Source organism: Tursiops truncatus, chromosome 4, assembly GCF_011762595.2.
Source record: "Tursiops truncatus isolate mTurTru1 chromosome 4, mTurTru1.mat.Y, whole genome shotgun sequence".
NCBI classification, from domain to species: Eukaryota; Metazoa; Chordata; class Mammalia; order Artiodactyla; family Delphinidae; genus Tursiops; species Tursiops truncatus.
Window position 1 is genome coordinate 72228795 of NC_047037.1, and position 17955 is coordinate 72246749.

At 43.8% G+C, this 17955-nt stretch overlaps 1 protein-coding gene across 1 annotated transcript; it reads right to left on the bottom strand.

The window, feature by feature from the left end:
• Positions 1-184: 184 nt before the first annotated feature.
• On the bottom strand, positions 185-16971 carry SLC51A (solute carrier family 51 member A). The gene is made up of 9 exons (XM_033855210.1): positions 16934-16971; positions 16216-16310; positions 5043-5197; positions 4186-4259; positions 3617-3775; positions 2959-3070; positions 2526-2672; positions 895-1000; positions 185-342 (listed from the first exon to the last, which is right to left on the bottom strand). The coding sequence occupies exons 1-9, from the start codon at positions 16969-16971 to the stop codon at positions 185-187; spliced, it is 1044 nt and encodes a 347-aa protein (XP_033711101.1).
• Positions 16972-17955: the final 984 nt, after the last annotated feature.

Genomic DNA, 17955 nt, shown 5'->3' on the forward strand with positions numbered 1-17955 from the left:
TTAAAATACCTTCCTCAGGCAAGATCCAAAACAATTTCATCGTATTGCATAGTTCACATTCGTGTCTACAGTCAAGTGTATACCATTAGCCAGCTTGCTCTGACAATGGAATCCATCCCCATTTGGTCAAAGCTGAGGAACAGTAAAGAAATCTTGTGCCCATCTAATGAGTGCAGTGTCTCTTTCATTGTCCAAGCAGTCCACCTCCAGCTTTGAGGTTCAAATCCAGGTTTGGAGAAGAGAAAGGTTCATATCCAACCTTGTCGTCTTTCCTTCGGTAGTATATTCGTGTGAGCACGGTTATCAGAAAAGTCTCCAGGATGAGGAGGTGGCAGTTCATCACTGCAGCATGGGGCAAAATATAATGTAGGTTATACTAACTTACAGAGGTGGTATACCACTAGTAGCCTTGGCATATGAGTTGAACAACACTTTCTCCAATTTGTCCTCAAACCAGGACCTAGAGATATTGAGTTGTCACAGGTAACATAGCAGGTTAATAGTAGAACCAGAGCCAGAACTTGGCCCTCTACCTCCTGCAATTTGAGGCTAGCACTAAACATTTCTTTTGCATGTTTCATCAGCATGACTTCTGCTTCCTAACCACACCCATTGCTCTCCCTGGAGCTGAGGGTTGAACCCATGGCTTCCTGGGTTGACCATCAGGGCTGGCCTCAAGCTGTGGGATTGCAGCTCTCCTCTCTGTGATCAGAGAGGTCATAGTCTGCTTAGAGCTTCTGCTAGATTTCTTGCAGGTTCCTTTCTCAGTATTCTGAGCAGAACATTCTGAGTATTCTGAGATTGGCTGGCCCAACTTCCGTTCTAAGTTCCTCTCCTCCCTGACCTCCCCCTTTTGCCCATCCTGGAATAGAATAGGAGCTCCTACGTGCTCACCTTGAGACCTGATTTTAGAAGAAAAGGGAGGCGAACAAGCAATCTGCCCACCGTTGGCCAAGACTGAGAAGATGGATGGCTGCAGGGCAGTCAGAATAAGGAGAACCTGCAGAAGAGAAAAGAGAAGTGAGGGTAGGGGCTCAGCATCCCCGGCACTGAGGCCAGCTGGCCCACTGCTGTGTTTGAGATGTGTCTTGTACTTGCCCTCTCTGAGTACACTTTTCTGAAGCACAGCCTCTTCAGGGCAGACTTGGCTTTTCTAGGCTTCCCCACAATAATCATGGGCAGGCTCGGCAATCACAGGGCTTTTACCCGCTAGCCTGACCCTGAGTGCTCCTGGGGCCCAGATCCTTTCTGTGCCCCTTCAGTCCCTTACTCTATTTTAGGCTCTTCTGTCCTCTGTCTTCCTCTGGACCCTCCAATTCTACCTACTATGTGCCTGTAAGCGGCACCTGCTTAGATCAAATGAGAATTTCTGTGAAATCACTCTGTTAACTGTAAAGGAGTCATTGTGCCTTGGGAATAGGAGAAGGGCCCAGCAAGGAGACAGAAAGAATGAAGTGAGAAGGGAAACAATATTGGGCTAGAAGTCACTGCATTTGGTGGAAAGGTTATCTCTGGGCTTAGAGAATGGAAAGTGTAAAAAGTAAACAAACGTGAGTTTTAGAGAATTGTCAGAAAAGATGTGAAGATGAAGAGGCAGTGTGATAAGAGATGTGGGTCTGGGAGTTGACAGATCTAGGTTTAAATTCCAGTCCCATCCCTTATGAGCCTTTGAACAAGCCCCATAACATCTCAGTTTCCTCATTTGTAAAACAGAAATAATAATGACTCTGAGGATTATAGTGAATTTAAATGTAATTAATGTATGAAAAGTGCCTAGTATGTGGTATAGACACTTCATAGTTGTAGCTGTGATAATGCTGATGTTTCTGGTGGTGATGAATTGCAGGTTTTTAGAAGTAATGGGTAGTAAAGAAAAGAAAAAAGCAAAGGTATAAGAAATTAAGGTTTGATAATACATTTGTTATGGGTTGCATTGTGTCCTGCAAAAAGACACATTGAAGTCCTAACCCTTAGTACCTCAGAATGTGACCTTATTTGGAAAAAGCATCATTGTTTTGGTAACTAACTAGACATAATTAGTTAAGATGCGGTCATACTGGAGTAGGGTGGGTCCTTCCTTATTCCAATATGACTGATGTCCTTATAAGAAAAGAGACACAAGACACAGACACATGAGGGTAGAATGCCATGTGACATGCCAGGGATGCCAAGGATTGCTGCAAACCATCGGAAGCCAGGAATAGTCAAGGAAGGGTTCTCCCACAGTTTTCAGAGGGAACACGGGCCGCTGACATCTGGCCTCCAGAACTGTGAGACAACACATTTCTGTTGCTTTAAACCACCCAGTTTGTGATATTTTTGCTTCCAAGCGTTGGCTTGGAAGCTATTAAAGCACAGGAAAGCAAAAACTGGGAAAGGGCAGGGATTCTTTTCCAAATCTCATAGGAAACCTAAGGCTTACGAAGATTCCCGGACCCACTTTTATCCTTTATTAGTCTCAGCTCCTAACCCCTATTATTTGTGGCTCATTATTAACCATCTTTTCTCTCCCAGGGTATAGTTACCTGGAACAGAACAAATTTGGCTCCTATGTTCTGCTCGCCCAGGTGCAGCTTGGCTTGACGAAAAAGGATGCCCAGGGTCCACAGAGCTAACAGGGTGGACACACCAAGGAAAACGTTGATCCATAGAGCTGTGCTCTTCTCTGAAATCTGGTGGCAGGCCAGAAAGTAGTCAATGAGGAAGCAAGCCCTTTTCTCCTTTTATTTCCCCTCTCCCATGGTGGGAAAGGTAAAAAAGCCCCAAAGCCTTGGCCCCTTCCCATTTCTTCTCTCCCCATCAGAGTCCCTGAGCCTCTACTTTTCCACAGCCACCCTGTCCCTGGGGCTACCCCATTCCTGGGGCTCTGAATTAGGGGATATTGGTTCCAGCTATTCCTTCTAGAGTCACAGGTATTTAATGAATCTTGGCCTCTGCTGCCCCTTACTCCTCACTTACATCTGCTGGGTCATAGATGCCATCAGGGAGGAGAAACAGGCCCACCAGGCTCAGTGTTATCTTGAAGAAGGCATACTGGAAGGGGCCCAACATCAGCAGCTGAAGCTTTTTCCTGAAGTGGGAAGAGGGTTAGGACCATGGACCCACAAACCACCCACCCCAAGAAGACCTTCCAGCTCCCTCACCGGGCTCCGCCATCATAGACATCAACATGGTCAAATGGATGGGGACTTCGGAAGAAGCCAGAATGTTGAGAGAGTTGGGAACCATCCTTGCCTCCCACTCACCCTCAGACCAGAATGCTGCCTTTGAGTAAGAACTGAGTGTTGACCCCAACCTCATTAACCGAAATAGATGGAAGGGGAAAGTAAATAGTCCAAAATCCAGTTTGCTCTGTGTGGTAAAGTTTGTAGGGGACAGTGAGCTTAAGTGATGGGAACTTTGGAGTTCTCCTTCCTCTGCTCCCCTTACCCCTGCGTGGGTGCCCAGTGTGTGGACCCTGGCTGCGGGATGCCTGCCCTTTCATCACTGGGTTTGTTCCATAAAAGCCTAATTCCATGAGGCTTGAAGCAGGGCTGAGAGAGCCAGCAGAGGCTCTTGGGAGAGTGCAGGAAGAGGCTAACCTGTTCTTCCAGGCGGCCTCTCCCTCCTACCTTACCTGGTGAGCATGAGTTGTGGGCAGCAGGGGCAGCAGCAGCAGCAGGGGCCTGTGTGGATCATCACTGGGGTGTCCTTCAGTGTCCTTACTACTGCCTCCTTCCCACCAAAGCCTTCCACCATGACCTGCATCAGCAGGTAAAAGCACATCGCATAAAACCTGGAGTTGGGGGAGAGGTGGGCCTGAGAGTACACAGAAGGGGAGGTGGTAGCAGCTGATAGGACAGCCCTTCCTGCCAAAGAAAAACAGACTGCAAAGGGGCCAGGGAGAGGTGGGGCTTCCTGAGGGGATCAGGTAGGGGCTAGGCGTTCTGAGTGTGTGACCCAAGAGGAAGTGAGAGAGAGGACAGGGTGGGAAGAGGGCAATTTCAGGCTGTGGGAATGAAATGGTGCCTGAGGATGAACTGGAAGTTCAAGGGCTCTATTTATGATCAGTTGGTTTGCACGGATTTATGGAAGGGATAGGGGATAAAAGAAGACATGGACTCTGGAGTCCTGGGGTTGAGGGGAGCAGAGTGGGGGACCGCAGAAGGATATCCAGTTCAGCTGGGGGCAGGGCAGGACACTCACGAGGTTATGGCCATTTCCACGAGCATGAGGGCACGAGGGATCCAGAGACCAAAGCAGCAGAACACAGACACTATCTGCTTGGAGAAGAGCAAGGAGCTGGTTAGGGCAAGGAAGGAGGCTTCGTGCTCACCTTTTACAACAAGGGCTCAAGGAAGCAAAACCTAAACATTTGAGGCACCATTACTTCAAAGTGACCAGCTGGAAAAATAACTAGTTAAAGTGACCTTGAGTCAGGGGGCTCTTTTGAAGACTATCTCAACTTATATCACTGGGGTAAGAGTAGGTCAGTTCATCTTTAAGATGTTATTAGAGCATCTGATGTCTTGAGATGGCCCAGGCAGATGTCATCTGGCAGGAAAGGACTTCAGGGGCTTTGTTCTTCCCCCCAAACAGACAGAGCTCACCACATGGAAAGAGAAGTCCCATTTTATGACCTGGGAACATGCCAAAGACCTATCTAATAGCTGTGGGAGCGAGTTAAAAAGACCGATGACATAAGCGTAGAGTGAGCATGACCCCATGGGAAAAGGTTCTTTTCCTCCTACCCTCTGAGGAACAGGGAGTTGGTGTGTCCAAGAAGGAGGCTTGCAATGTTGTAGCAGGGGAGTAGCGAGTGAGGCTGCCGGTGGGCTGAGAGGGTTCTTCAGCTGTTTCTGTGGCTCTAAGATATTTCAAACGCTCCATCCCACTGCCTGTTGACCTTCCAGGCATGGGGTCCTGACTGCAGATATCAGACTAAAACCCTCACCCTAAGGTGGTAGAGGAAGGCAACTTGAATTGTTGAGTTTAAAGGAATCCTCAAGATGGACCCTGCCTCCCCTCCAGTCCCTCTCAAAAGGCAGCTACAGGGCCCTCACCGTGGGCGCAGAGCTGCTCCAGAGCAGAGTCTTCCTCTTGATGGGGCAGTAAGTGTTCTTGTATAGGTAGACAGCATCCTCCAGGAAGATGGCAACTGAGCCCAGGGCAAGCAAGGTCATGATGACCGTGAGAGAAATTTCCACAGGGCCTGATGCTAGAGTTGAAAGAGAGGGCAGACTCCAGTGAGCTGAAGATCAGGACTGAGGAGCAGAAGATGTGGGCTTCCTCATGTGGATCTAAATTGCTTTACCATATCTAGAATGACCTGGTCTAGGCCCCCTCATGCAGAAGATGGGCTATTTCTTAGATCTAGAGTATCCAACATGTGACTAAGAAATAGTCATTCTTCTGCATTCATGAGAGACTAGACCAGATAATTCTAGGTATAGTAAGGCTTATCTGAACCAGGATATAGACACCAAACAAGTTTGTACATAATTAGCAAAAATTCTAAATTAGGAGGTCAACAGGGTTTATTCAGTTTTCTATTTCAGTGTCAGGTGTTTTGCTAGCAGAACAAGGACCAATTAACATTATAATTAAAGCAGAATATAACTCTTGGTTTACTTTAGAACTGTTTAAATTTGATTTCAAAAATTATGTCACAAAACTGGGACATAGGAAGGGACTTTAACAAAAGAAATGGGTATGAGTAAAGACTCCAAGGACATATGACCCACGTTGGCCTCACACTTAGTCTTACATTAAATGTGGCCCAGTAGCTCTCTTTAGTGTTTATTGAAGTCATTTGAGGAGTTGTTAAAAAGTAGCTGTCCAGGCCCTATCCGCATAGATGCTGTTTCAACAGATCTGGAACAGATCTGGGATGGACCCAGTAATCCACATTTTAAACAAGCTCGCCTGATAATGGTCAGAGGATAACAAACAATTTTTCGACAAACACCAGTGAAGCTCCTCTGGCCTCACCATTGCTAACAGGAAAACATTAATAGAGTCACAATATTTGTTTCTGAACATTTTCTAACCAATGCAACAATTAGTTTTAAACAAAGGGTTCTGTGTCCTCAGTGACTAAGCCTGGACCCTCATTTATCCAAGTCTCTTCCCTAGTTGGCAGACTCCTTCCTTTAAGCCACTTAACTGGCTAGATGACAGATGAATTGAGGGAAGACTGCCAGAGTCCAAGCCACTGTCTTATTACATTGGGAGTAAAGTATGAGGAAGGCATTGGCTGGTCTGCCCTATGTTTTGGTGACTGGGGGCAGCTCAGGCCGAGATATTAATGCTGACACCAAAACAGGGAGGAAGGAGACCATACCACAGTAAAGACTTGAGTTGTCATCTGGGTCAGTCATACCTGGTGGCACCACAAGGAGCAACCAGGACAAAGGTGAATTTGTCAAAAAATATGTTGATCCTGGTTGTTCTTATTTCAGGGCACACATTTTTCTCTCTGTTTCTGTTTACTTTAGCCAAGAGGCCCTTTACCTCTGACCACAGTTAGGTCTGTGATCAATCCAGAGGACCTGCCATGGGGAAGGTGGCCCTTGGATTCCAGGTCCCAAGTTGTACTTCTGAAGTCAGTAGTAAGCTTTTCCATTCTATTACAGGCCTCAAAAGACAGGACTGTGCTATTTTTCTTCCCTCCTCCCCATTCCTGCCTCCACCCCGCCTCCACTTAATTAGGATACAGCCCTCTGGGTGACCAAATTACTGGCTTGGCATTGCTGTTGCTGTTTAACTCTGTTGCCTCTTTCTCAATTACCTCTACAGATATTGCTCCAGTAGGCTCTGTAAATTTTAAACATTAAGAAAACAAAACAAAACAAACAAACAAAAGCCAAAAAACACCTGGTTGCAGTCCTTTATTAAAAAGAGACTTTACCTTCCTTCCTTGAAACTTTAAAAATATAAACATCATGGGGTGGGGGCTGACACAGTTTTACCCTTATACAATAAAAATGTGGATTTAAAACAATTATGATTGTTTTATCATGAGATACACATAAAGCCTTCCATATATCAAAATAATTCCAGATAGATTAAAGAGATAAACCTTTAAAAATCAAACAGGGAAAATTGAGAGAAGGAAAAGAAAAGAGAGAATTGTATCTGCATCAAGACTTTGGAGAGGGAAGACCTACCTAAGCTTAGGTGTAATCCAAGAAATCACAGTGAGAACGATGGTCAAATTTGACATAAAGAGTTTAAACTTGTGAATGTTAAAAAAATATATAGGCAGCAAACAGACTGGGGGAAAGCATGTTTAATAAATGTGTACACAAGTTTAAAATTTTTATTACATGAAGAAAATAACAAAAACAGAAGGCTCTTGCAAATGGGAAAATGATACTGACAGAGTTCAGGAAGTGGGAAAATAGTCAACCTGCCTAGCAGCCAGAGAAGAGCAAAATAACAGTAATATATAGCCCTACATTTTAAAAAACGTAAATGTCCAACAATACTGAAATTATTATGTAAACTACTCAATAGAATATTATGCAGGTGTGAAAAATTTGTGCATACCATAAAAAAATTTTTGCAAAGACTATGTACTAATATTTAAAAAAATGTGTTAACACTGTTTTAAAAAACAGAAAAACTTATTAACAGATCCACACATTTATGGTCATCAGATTTATGACAAAGGCTTCACTACAATTCAGGGGGAAAGGATTCTTTTTGAGAAAGTGCTGGGTTAATTGCATCTCGTTTAATATGCAAAGCGATAAAAAAGAACACTGACCCCTCCCTCACATCATACAAAAATACCTAAATGTGAAAGTTAAAACAATAAAGTTTTTTTTGTTTTTTGTGTTTTTTTGTGGTACGCGGGCCTCTCACTGCCGTGGCCTCTCCCGTTGCGGAGCACAGGCTCCGGACGCGCAGGCTCAGCGGCCATGGCTCACAGGCCCAGCCGCTCCGCAGCATGTGGGATCTTCCCGGACCGGGGTACGAACCCGTGTACCCTGCCTCGGCAGGCGGACTCTCAACCACTGCGCCACCAGGGAAGCCCAACGATAAAGTTTTTAGAAGAAAACAGAGAAGTATACCTTAATGACTTTGAGATAGGCAAAGATCCTTTTAAAATAGGACACAAAAGCACTAATCATAAAGAAAAAAAATTGACAAACTGGACTTCCTTAAAATTAAGAATTTCCATTTGACAAAGAAAACCATTAAGACAATGAAAGGGCATGCTCAGACCGAGAGAAGATATTTGCAATACAAATACCCAACAAAAGACTCGTATCCATAATATATAAAGAATTCCTATCAGAAAGAAAAAGAACACAATTTTTAAAAGTGAAAAAGACCTAAACAGTAACTTTTCTACAGAAGATATCCAAATGTTCAAGAAGCATAAAAAGGTGCTAAATATTAATAGTCACTGGGGAAATACAAATGTGAGGTGCCATTATATACCCACCAAAAGGGCTAGAATTGCTTTTAATTTTAATCATCCTTTGACCGATGATTCTAAGTGCTGGTGAGGATGAGGAACAATTGGAACTCTCACACATTGCTATTGGGAGTGGTGCCACCACTTTAGAAAACAGTTTGGTAGTATCTATTAAAGCTTAACATACACCTACCCTGCGACACAAGAATTCCACTCACGGAAACATATTTGATAGAAATGAGTGCCTTAATCACCAAAAGAATGTTCAGAGCAGCATTGTTCATAATGGCCAAAACTGGAAACAGTCCACATGTTCTTCAACAAGAATACAGATATGGGCTTCCCTGGTGGTGCAGTGGTTAAGAATCCGCCTGCCAAATCAGGGGACACGGGTTTGATCCCTGGTCCAGGAAGATCCCACATTGCCGCGGAGCAACTAAGCCCGTGCGCCACAACTACTGAGCCTGCACTGTAGAGCCCGCAAGCCACAACTACTGAAGCCCGCACGCCTAGAGCCTGTGCTCCGCAACAAGACAAGCCACCGCAATGAGAAGCCTGCACACCACAACGAAGAGTAGCCCCCGCTCACCGCAACTAGAGAAAGCCTGCGCACAGCAACGAAGACCCAGTGCAGCCAAAAATAATAAAAATAAAAATCATTGTCCTTTACTGTATGTAATTTATGACTAAAACAAACAAATCTTTATGTGAACAAAGCAGAATGCAAAATTAGCAAAGGGAATTTCCCTGACAGTCCAGTGGTTAGGACCTGGTACTTTCACTGCCAGTGGCCTGGGTTCAGTCCCTGGTAGCGGAACTAAGATCCTGCAAGCTGCGTGGTGTGGCCAATAAATAAATAAAAATAAAAAATAAAAATAAGTAGCGTGGTAAAATTATAACCATGTTTAAAGGATTTGGGGAGAGAAAGGTAGAAAAGAGTTGATGGAAAGAGTGGGGCCCTAATATCTTTATCATATAAAATGGAAAGTGAAGAAGTACTGTCCATAGTTGGCAGAATAAGAAATAAAATATAGGTATAGTATATACAGCTATACAGATAACCAACTAAAAATATTGACATAACTATGTGGAAAGAGTGGAAGAAGTTTGGTGCTAAGTGAATTAAACTTTCATGTATTATAGAGGCAGCTACAGATAATGTCCAAAATTGATACCACAGGAAATAATGGTAATTTGAAGGTAACTATCAGAATAATCATCATCTAAAAAAGGAGGATGAATCATCAGCTAAAAAAGGAGGACTTCCCTGGTGGTCCAGTGGTTAAGACTCTGTTCTTCCATTGCAGAGGGTGCGGGTTTGATCCCTGGTCAGGGAACTAAGATCCTGCATGCCGTGTGGCATGGCCAAAAAAAAATTTTTTTAAAGAAAAAAGAAATGAGAATAAATAGGGCAGGGGATAGTTGATTTTCTTTAGTAGCCTTTTTGTACTATTTAAATTTTTAACACATGTTCATGTGTTACTTTGATAAAATAAAAACATTAAAAAATCATTGCCTAGAAAAAAGCCTAGAAATTAATTAACAATGCTGTCTTTGAGTGATGATACTGTGGGTGGCTTTTGTCCTCTTTCTTTTCCAATTATTCTATAGTGAATACGTATATTATAACAAAAAGTTTTTTTTAAACACATACTTTGCCAAACATAGAATGACGTGAAAAAATTCATATGATATCATGCTTATAAAAACAGGACATAAAATTGTAGTATAGTATGATTTCCACTAATGTTAAATAAAAGCATAGAAAACAGAACTTATGCTACGATATTTGCAGTGCTGGTCTTGAGTGGTGGGACCATACATGACTGTTCCTCTTTTCACTTTTCTCTATTTTCGTACTGACTTCATTGAATTATTTTTACAATAGAAATGTTTAGTTAAAAAAAATACAGATAAAATATAAAGTCCAGATAGGCAGAAACCAAAATTAATTCAGTAGATTTCTAAAAACCAACATCCATTGTTGGGAAGGGGCATATCGCTGCAGGCTTCTCCTTGTGGGATTCCCCCACCCCCTACTTGACTCTTGTCCTCATCAGCTCACTGAGAGCTGAGAGTGGAAACAGCCCTTCCAGAAGCCAACAAGTGTTCACTGTCCTTGACTGTTCCCCCTCCTTGAAAATCTCCCTCCCCTTGACCCCCAGAACCACAGTTCTCCTGATTCCTCTCCTGGTCTCCGACCCTAGGTCTCCTCTACTGATTCCTCATCCTCTCCCGTACCCTGTGTTCTCCAAACTCAATCGCTCCCTCTTGCCTCTTCTGTTTATTGAGGTTTAGGATTTCCCTACCACTCCTCAGCCTCCCAACAACCACCTGAGCTGTTTCCACCTCCAGAACCTTATGGTACTTGGCTTCTGTCTGTTCGTCTTTCCTCCCTGAGCTCCCTGTGGCGGGCTCCTTCCTATCACTGAGCTCTCTGCTCAAACCCCCCTCCTCAGCCAGCCTCCCTTGAGCATCCAGTGTGGTGTTACCTCCTCTCCCCCAAGCTGCCCCCAACAGTTAGGTTATTTACATATTTATTTACTTGTTTGTTGTCTATCCCCATCGGAGTGATGGTAGTATAAACTCTGTGAAGGCAGGGATTTTGTCAGGCTTGTTTTCTGTTCTATCTCCAAGTGCATGGAACAGTAACTGTAACTATTTGTTGAATGAAAGAAATGACCCCATGAGAGTTCTTATTGTCATCTCCATTTTATAGGTTTTATTCAGGAAACTAGGCTTAGGGAGTTGAGCACCTCACCCATGGTCACACAGCCTGGAAGTGATGGAGCTGGGATTTAAACCCAGGGGTTCCTGACCCTAAGTCCATTCTCTTCACCATTACACATGCTGACTCTTGGTGTGTGTTCACATAGCTATGGAAGGAAATGTGGAGTGATATAAATGATCAAATGCAGCCCTAAGGTTGCTTAAGTTGATGAAGGTGGAGGTGAGCCATATTCCAACTCTTCAATAAGGAAGTGCTTTTGCAGTTTCTTGTATCTGCTGGCTTTGGTGTTCATACTTGCAGCATCTACTGACTCTTGTATCCACTTCCATAACACAAAAGTATGAGAGAGAGAACTTCCTTAGCATACATAGCCTGACACCACTACTCTACTTCAAATTCATCTATCTTCTTGGAAGATTGTCCTCTATCTTTTTTTTTTTTCTGCATCTTAACAGAACAAAAGTTCTGGAACAAAAGTATCCAGTGGCACAAGGATCTTTGGAAACACTTTAAACAAGGTTAAACATGTTTCTTTCCTGTGGAGTATACCAAGTTTTAAATCTGATTTATATTGTTAATTTCCAAAAGGAGGTTACAGAATATAGATTTTGCAAAACTTATTTTTCTACAGGCTCTGCTTTCATGGCGCACTCCTTGGGATTAGTATTCCAAAGAACACGTTTTGGGAAATGCTTGTCTAACTCACCTGTTTGAATACAATTATACCTTTAGCAACTAGCAAATTTCCCACTGTATCTGTAACAGTGAAGATTACTTTTTTAAATAATGAAAACAATATAAGAACATTAAAACTTTGAAAAAAGAGTATCACCATAATCCTAGCTAGTTCCTAACCAAAAATTATTTTCATTTTTGCATAATGTATTTCCATGGAAGTTAAGAGCATAGGCTCTGAATTCAAAGTAATATTCCATTTACTCCTTGCTCTATAATCTTGGGCAGGTTGTTTATCCTCCAATTAAACCTCTTAGCATGGAATGTAGTATTTGCTCAGTAAAAACTAGGTTTAAAAAAGCATCCTGTTATATGTATAACTGATTCACTTTGTTATAAAGCAGAAACTAACACACCATTGTAAAGCAATTATACTCCAATAAAGATGTTAAAAAAAAAAAAAGCATCCTGGTTAAAGTTCATACATATTGTATTACTGCAATCATACTGTAAAATTTTGCATTCTGTTTTTTTCATCTAACATTTCATCACAGCCTGTCAAAAATTATTTTTATAATTATTTTTAAAATTATAAAGATTTAAAAAATATAGTAATAGAGCAAATATTAATATATCCATAATCCATTTTAAAGAGTGTTATGATATTGTCAACTTTGCTTCAAAAGTTATTCTTAGAAAAATAAAACATTACAGATGTACTTGAAGGCCCCTGTATATACCTCCTGGATCCTTCTCACTTCCCTACCTCACCTCCCAGGGCTAACTACTGTTCTGAAGTTGAGGTGTATCTTTTCCTGTATGTTTTAATTTTTTACAATATATGTACATACTCAACATATTATATTGCTTTGCACTAAAAAAATCTATATAAATGGTATTATCCTGTGAAATGCTTTTCCACTCAACATTGCTTTCATGGTTGTTATTATTTTCATTGTGACAAACAAATGCTACCATAAGCATTCTTAAAGTGTCTCCTTGGCATGTACAGGAGAGTTCCTCTATTCAAACACTTAGAATTAGAATTGCTGGGTTGTAGGAGATGAGAATCTTCAGTGTTAAAGGTATCTAATTACTCTTCAAAGTGGTTATACCAATTTGTACTCCCACCAGCAGTCTATGAGAGTTCACAGTTCACCTTAAATTCACCATCACTTGGGATTATCAGACTTTCAATTTTCATCTTTGAGAGAGTAGTGAAATGTTATTTCATTGTTTAACTTGAGGTTCCCTAATTCCTAACAAAACAGATAATCTTTTTGTACCTTCATTGACCATTTGGGTTTCCTCTTCTAGTATGGATTGTATGATCATCTATTCTATCTAATTTTTATTGGGTAATTTTTCTTATACTGACTAATTATCCTTTGTTGGTTATAAGGCTTGAAAATATCTTCTCCCAGTCTTTGGCTTGGCTTTTAACATTGTTTATAGTGTTTTTAGTTGTACAGAATTTTGTTTGCTTTATGTAGTCAATCTTCAAGATCATTCGTGCTTTCTTGTGTTTTATTTTAGAAATTATTCTCTGTTTCCAACTATAAGGATATCTTTCCATATTTTCTTTTGTAAAAATGTTTGCATTTACATTTAGGTACTTAATCTATCTGGATTAAAGCTATATTGGAGTTATTTTCATGTTTATTTACTTCCCATAGGGACAGGCAATTGTCCAGCATCACTCTTCAAAGAGTCCATCCTGTCCCACTGATGTGTATACCATCCTTTCATATAGCAAGTCCCCAAGTGGCCATGGGTCTATTTCTAGACCCTCTATTTTATTTCATTTTTCTGCTTGTCAGGCCCCTTGTGAAACAGGAGGGAAGGGGGAAGGACACAACCTCTAAAAACCATAGCTCTTGAGGATGTGACATAAACTGGTTAGAAACAACCAGGTCCAGGATAGTGGAAGATTCAACTTCCAGTGGACCTTGAGCCTCATTATACACAGATTGTAATATATTAGCATATGCTAAATGGCACATCCACAGGTGCTATGACAGTTTGGAGGCCAACCATAAAAGGACAAAAAATGAGCGGTGCCCCAATTCCTGGAAATCTCTGCCCCTTCCCCAAAATAGTTGGAATAATCCTCCCACTAGTTAGCCTATGAAATTACCCAGCTCACAAAAACTAATCACCCCATATTTCAGGGCCTCTCACCTTCTGAGATGTGTCACACTCTGTCTATGGAGTGTGTAGCTCTGTAAATAAATCTACTTCTTACCTATCACTTTGCCTTTCACTGAATTTCTTCTGTGCAGAAGCATAAAGAACCTGGGCTTCAGTAAGTCCTGAGACCAGGCATGTGATTTCAATGAAAAGACAGTGGGGAACTTCCCTGGAGGTCCAGTGGTTAAGAGTCCTCTCTTCCACAGCAGGGTGCATGGGTTTGACCTCTGGTCGGGAAACTAAGATGTGACATGCCGCTCAGTGCGGCCAAAAATAAATAAATTTTTTTTTTAAAGGGAAAAAAAAAAAAGACAGTGGATTCAAGTCCCAATCTGAGTTGTGTGGTTGCAGTTATTACATTATTGCTTTAATTACTCTAGTCTTGATATATAACCCTTAATATCTGGTAGGGCACATACCTTCCTTACTCTTTATCAAAATTGTCTTGGCTTTTCTTGGTCCTTGATTCCCACAAATAAATGTTTGGATCAGTCCATTAAAAATATAATTGTGTAGGGATTATAACTGCAATCATATCACAGGCATTTCAAAAACAGATTATTGAAAGTTTCAATAGTTCTTCCAGAATAGTTCTTTCTTAAATGGCATTTAATTTAAGGAATAACAGAGTTTATAAATGAAGGAGGAAGGGGTTTCACCACATCCGCCAATGGGCACCTCTTCCTGACTCTCCTATTTCTGTCAGTGTCATCACCACTGTCCAGATTCTCGGAGTCATCATTTAGAGTTTCTTTTTCCTTCACTTACCTTGTCTAAATATTTACCAGATTGCCTGCTCTTTCTTTGGATTGCCTGTATATTCCAATCTTCCCTTCCTTTCCCTGATACTGATCTGGCTCAGGTTTTGCCCTTCCTGCTGGGCTGGGGCAATAACCTCCAATTTATACCCCTGATTCTCAAGGCTCTTCTTCCCCAAAGTCTATCTTGATTGCTGATTAATGATCCTGAAACACTATCCAGCCCCTCCCAATCTCAGAGCCCTTGTCCGCTCCTTCTGTCTGCGGGATAAAGTACAACTCCTCTGCCTGACACTCATCAGGCCCCACCTTACCTGCCCAGGCCTCTCAATTGTCCCCTGCTTCCCCACCTGTAACCTTGACTCTTGCCAGATCCAGCTCCTCAGTGTCTGGAGAACCTGCCTGCACCTTCTATCTCCACCCCAACCCCAGCCGTGCCCACCACCGGCTCTCCACTTTCCAACTGCTACCCACTCCAACAGTTCCACTTGGGGACAAGGCAGCTCTCCAGACTACCAGGCTCCGAATGGTCTCCCTGCTTTGAACATCCCTGGTGCTTCTATTTGCACATTTTGTAGCAAAGCAATGTGAGATCCATTTTCATTGTGTAAGGAAGGATTTCCCAATCTCAGCACTATTGACACATTGGCCCAGATAATTCCTTGTCCTGGGGACTTTCCTTTGTTTCCAGGGCAACATCCCTGACCTCTATCCACTAGATGCCGGTAGCACCCTCTAGCTGTGGCAACTGAAACTGCCTCCAGACATTGTCAAAAGTCTCCAGTGGGACAAAATTGCCTCTGGTTGACAATACTGGTGTGTTGTCACGCAGTAGGGAAACCAAATAAAATGTGGATGGGAGCCACATTTGCTTTTCAAGATGCTAGGGTCATTTGATTGTCCTGTTTTACTTGTCCAAGGAATAAACAGAGTCCCATCATCTGCCTTTCACTTTCAAAAGCAATTCAGTAATAGGATCTAGTTGGCCAACACTGTCAGAATACTTTTACAGGTTCACCTAAATTTTCAGAACATTATTCATAATAACCATCCCACTAGAATCGTACAGACCCTCTCCTGAGGAGGATGTTGCGCACACCTCAAGGGCATTCTATGGGGCTTTGGGCACCAGCTTGAGTCCCTGGGTGGCCCTGGGGTCTGAAAAATGCTCCAGACCACTGTCCCCAATTTGAGCTGGGGAGGCCCAATATGCAGCTTTGTCTGTGGGCCATGTTGTCGCACCTCTCTTTTGGCCTTTTGTCTCCTCTAGGAGTTGTTCTTCTCCCAGGTTTTTACCATGACAGACAGACACTGGGCCAGTCATCCTCCCAGGCCCTCCAGGCTGGCTAGCTCAGGACCACCTTCCCTCAGCTCCTCTCAGCTTTTCTGACTTCCCCCGGGATGTTCAGTTTTTCCCTCCTTTCAGTTCCCTCTACAGAGGGTCCCTGACTCACCTCTCAGAAGTTGGGCTGCTGTGGGAGGGTGAGAGAAGCAGGCAGAGGGAATGCTGTAATTGGTTTTCAGTACCTCCAGAAGATCTGCCGTGTACCTGGAGAGACACCAGCATGTGTTCAGAATATGGGGACCTGGGGACGGGGAGGGTAGCAGAAGGAACACCAGCAACCTGACATTCCCTCAAATACTCCTGGGTTCAGGGAGCTTGTCCATCTCCCCTCAAGGCCCTGACTCTTAGAGGGAATGGAGAATTGGCCTGGGTCACTGTGTAAGGCAGGCTGCCACCTAGGCCATGGGTAGGTCTGGCTGCAGTGCTCAAAAAGCCCATAGTCCATTTTCTCCACTTCCGTTGGGGCAGAAGCCCAGAGGTTGGCTAGGGAGAAACAGCAGGGTCCCAGAGAAGGAGTGGACCCTTAGTACCAGGAATGGATCTCCAGCTGGTCAGGGCTCTGTGCATGCCCCCCATTGCCCCCACCTCTGGGATCTTTCTCTCCCTGGTTGGTGGCCAAAGCCAAGGCTCTGAAGGGTCATACACTCGCCCTACCCCACAGTGTCCCTGAGGACCTTGTGGGATGGCCAGCCCATTATTAGTCCTGGGTCATTCTGTGTGCTGGGAGCCAAAGGGCCCTGAGAGGGAGGTAGGGACAGGTCAGAGTGAGAGGGGCCCCTGCTGCTTAGCAACCGGCTCCTGGCTCGGGGCTTGCCTCCCTCACTCACCTGGGATCAAGCTTTATCTGAGTCCTATCTGGCTCCATTGTCTCCTTTTTCTCTCCGGCTTTCCTTCCTGGCAGGCACTGAGGACCCAGGAGGGACAGGCAGGCGTGGGCCCTGGGGAAGGTGGCTCCTGCCGGCTCTGCTGCCTGCGGGACTGGGCTGTGGGTAGGTGGAGTGGCTGGGTCTTCCCCTCTGGCTCTCTCCCTTCTCAGGCCTCCGTGCCCACAAGCTCCTATCTCAGAGTTCACCGCAGAGGAATTTGATCCCCTCGGCTGGCTGGTTGAGTTCCCTGGTTCCTACTCCTCCCTGTCGGTAGGTGTGGCCCCTCGTTCCTCCCTCCCACAAATACCTCTGGCCGCCCCTTGCCCCCAGCCCGCCCTCACCCTCCATCCCTCCTAAGGAGCCTTTTAGAGACAAAATCCTTGGTCCTCCCGGCAAAACCCCCTGGTCAGCAACACCCTCTCCCTCAGAATCTGGCTGGAACGCTGGCTCTGTCCCCCTGAAGATGGAAGTCAGGGCTGAGGCCTTGACTGTGTTGGTGCTGTTGGCTTGGAGTGTGGAAGGGAGGGCTAGCCGGGAAGTCCAGACAAGGCCCATGTGGGCTTCCCAAAGCCCAGCCCACAGCATCCTGATGACAGGCTCATCCAGCCAAACAGCACCCCCCGCCACAACCCCCGAAGATGCAGCAAATGGGGAGTGGGGGAGGGTGTATTTAAGAGGCAGAGTTACTGAGTGAGATTTCTGGGCATTCTGACAGATTCTGAAAAACCGCCAAATTGTATGCTTCTGAACTATTTTATTGATTGGTGGTTTCTCTTCTCTCTCCAAGTAGATTTAAACCTATTTAAGGCCAAGCATAGTACCCCTAAGTTCCCAGCACAGGACCTCACACATAGTAAGTGCTCCTTAGAATTGGTTGCATGAATGATAAAATAATAAAATCATAGCAACAGTAGCTAATGTATATTGAGCATTCATGCACCAGGTGCTGTAGGAATTGCTGCATGTTCCTTATCTCATTTAAA

Excerpts from the sequence above, each read along its gene's own strand:
- SLC51A (XM_033855210.1), bottom strand. The coding sequence starts at position 16,971 with ATGGAGCCAGATAGGACTCAGATAAAGCTTGATCCCAG. Across the intron at positions 5,198-16,215 it reads AGCAGCCCAACTTCTGAGAG|CATCAGGCCCTGTGGAAATT; the intron begins GTGAGTCAGGGA and ends TTTCAACTCTAG. Across the intron at positions 343-894 it reads TTCTAAAATCAGGTCTCAAG|TGATGAACTGCCACCTCCTC; the intron begins GTGAGCACGTAG and ends CCCATGCTGCAG.